This window comes from Opisthocomus hoazin, chromosome W (assembly GCF_030867145.1).
Source record: "Opisthocomus hoazin isolate bOpiHoa1 chromosome W, bOpiHoa1.hap1, whole genome shotgun sequence".
In the NCBI taxonomy this organism is placed as follows: domain Eukaryota; kingdom Metazoa; phylum Chordata; class Aves; order Opisthocomiformes; family Opisthocomidae; genus Opisthocomus; species Opisthocomus hoazin.
Genome location: NC_134453.1, coordinates 41,916,282 through 41,918,394, shown reverse-complemented (window position 1 = coordinate 41,918,394; position 2,113 = coordinate 41,916,282). Strand labels below are relative to the sequence as shown.

The 2,113-nt window shown below is 63.9% G+C and overlaps 1 protein-coding gene across 1 annotated transcript; it reads left to right on the top strand.

Annotated features, from left to right (window-relative positions):
• Positions 1–608: 608 nt before the first annotated feature.
• LOC142365514 (adenosine 5'-monophosphoramidase HINT2-like) lies at positions 609–1,582 on the top strand. The gene is given in 5 exon segments (XM_075446331.1): positions 609–1,049; positions 1,134–1,217; positions 1,293–1,313; positions 1,315–1,366; positions 1,491–1,582. Coding segments are annotated over 5 exon segments (690 nt in total).
• Positions 1,583–2,113: the final 531 nt, after the last annotated feature.

The window sequence follows — 2,113 nt, the reverse complement described above, 5'->3', positions numbered from 1 at the left end:
TGTCATCGTAGAAAGCTATCAGATTGGTCAGGCATGATTTCCCCTTGGTGAATCCATGCTGACTACTCCTGATAACCTTCTTTTCTTCCACTTGCTTCATGATGGCCTCCAGGATAAGCTGCTCCATCACCTTTCCCGGGATGGAGGTGAGGCTGACCGGCCTGTAGTTCCCTGGGTCCTCCTTCTTGCCCTTTTTGAAGATTGGAGTGACATTGGCCTTTCTCCAGTCCTCGGGCACCTCTCCTGTCCTCCAGGACCTCTCAAAGATGATGGAGAGTGGCTCAGCAATGACATCCGCCAGCTCCCTCAGCACTCGTGGGTGCATTCCATCGGGGCCCATGGATTTGTGGACGTCCAGATCGCTTAAGCGATCCCTCACACAGTCCTGGATGGGATGGGAGGTTGGCGCACTCCTCTCCGGCGGGTGTTGGCGGGCCGGTGCGTGGGTAGTGCCTGCATAGTACCCCGCGGCCGGGGTGGGCCGGCTCGTGGCTGGGCAATGCGAGGGACACTGCGCGCGAGGTGGGGTAGGCGGGGAGGTTGGTCATGCCTTCGTCTTGCGCTCCGCTCACCACTGTTCCCACTTCGGGGCAAAGTCCGTGGTAGGCATGAACCCCACCTTGCGCACCCTCATGGCACGGCACTGCACGGGGCCTCCAAGCACCCATGTGCATCCACCCTCACCCCCGTGTGCACCCCCCATCACCCCCATGCAAATCACCCTCATGCAAATCACCCCCACTGCACCCCACATCACCCCTACACGCACTCCCCCCCTATCACCCTCACCTGTGTCCCCGCCTGTCCCCCCCTGCATGCCCCTGCCACCCCAAGCCACGGGGTCCCCATCCCTGTGGGGCACAGGCTGTGAGGGTCCGTGTGCCCCTCCGCCCCAGCGGTGCTTGGCGGCGCCCGACGGGCAGGGTGGGGAGGTGGGCAAGGCGTGGCAGGCAGTGGCAGCCGGCGAGGAGGCGGGCGGGCAACCCACCATCTTCAGCAAGATCATCGACCGAAGTGTGCCTGCTGCCATCCTCTATGAACACGACAAAGTAGCGGGGACAGCAGGGTTCATGTCCCCCACCGGGGGGGGGCAACACCCACGGGTGCGGGGCTCACCCTGTTCCCCCCGGCAGTGCCTGGTCTTCCTCGTCCACTTCCTGGTGAACCCCAAGCGCCCCATCCCCTGGATCAGCCACGTGGGTCTCCAAGACACCGAGGTGAGTCCAGGGGGATCCCTGGGATGTGGAGGAGGGTACATGCATGGTGCTGACCCTCCTGCTCCCTCCCCCCAGCTCCTTGGGCACTTGCTGGTTGGTGGCAGCGCGCACGGAGCAGGTGGAGGGGCTGGCTGACAGCTACCTTCTGGGTGAGTTGATGTCCCCTCCACCACCCTGCTGTGCTATGGGGCAGGACCCTCGCCAGTGGTCCCGGGGAAGCAGGGCCATGGGGAATGGGCTGCCGTGAGGCTGGCCTGACCTCAGTCCCAGCAGTGATCAACGATGGGAAGCACGGCACCCAGTCCATCTACCACCTGAACCTCCACGTGCTGGGAGGGCAGCAGCTGGGCTGGCCCCCTGGCTGAGCCCCCCTACCCACCGCCCCCCAACAAAGCTTCTCCTTGGCGGTGGCTTTGGTGGCTCCGTGTCAGGGGGGGCCTCCCAGAGGTAGGGGTGAACGGCCTGGGACAGTGGTGTCACACCTGGGACAGGTGTCACAGAAGCAGGGACACCCCAGAAGAGTGTGGACATTGGTGCCCCCTTTCTCGGGGGGGGGTCTGGGGTCCCTGCATCCCAACCTACCCATGCTGGAGATGCCTTGGAGCCTCCTCACTTGGAGCAAGATATTTTTGGGGAGGTGCCCAAGTTCCACAGGCCAAAAGGCCCATCCTGGTGCCAGGTGCCAGGCAGGGAGGGAGCAGGCTGGGTGCCACCAGGCCACCGTGTGTGCCACAAACAGGCCATGTCCCTGAGCTGGGGCACATCCCAGGAATGCCAGCAGCACCCCATGCCCTGGGCTGCCTGCCCAGCCTCACTGCCACAACCCAGTCCCAGAACCCCTGCATGCCCCCTACCCTGCTCCTGGATGCCCCCAAGCATCACCCCCATGCAAATCA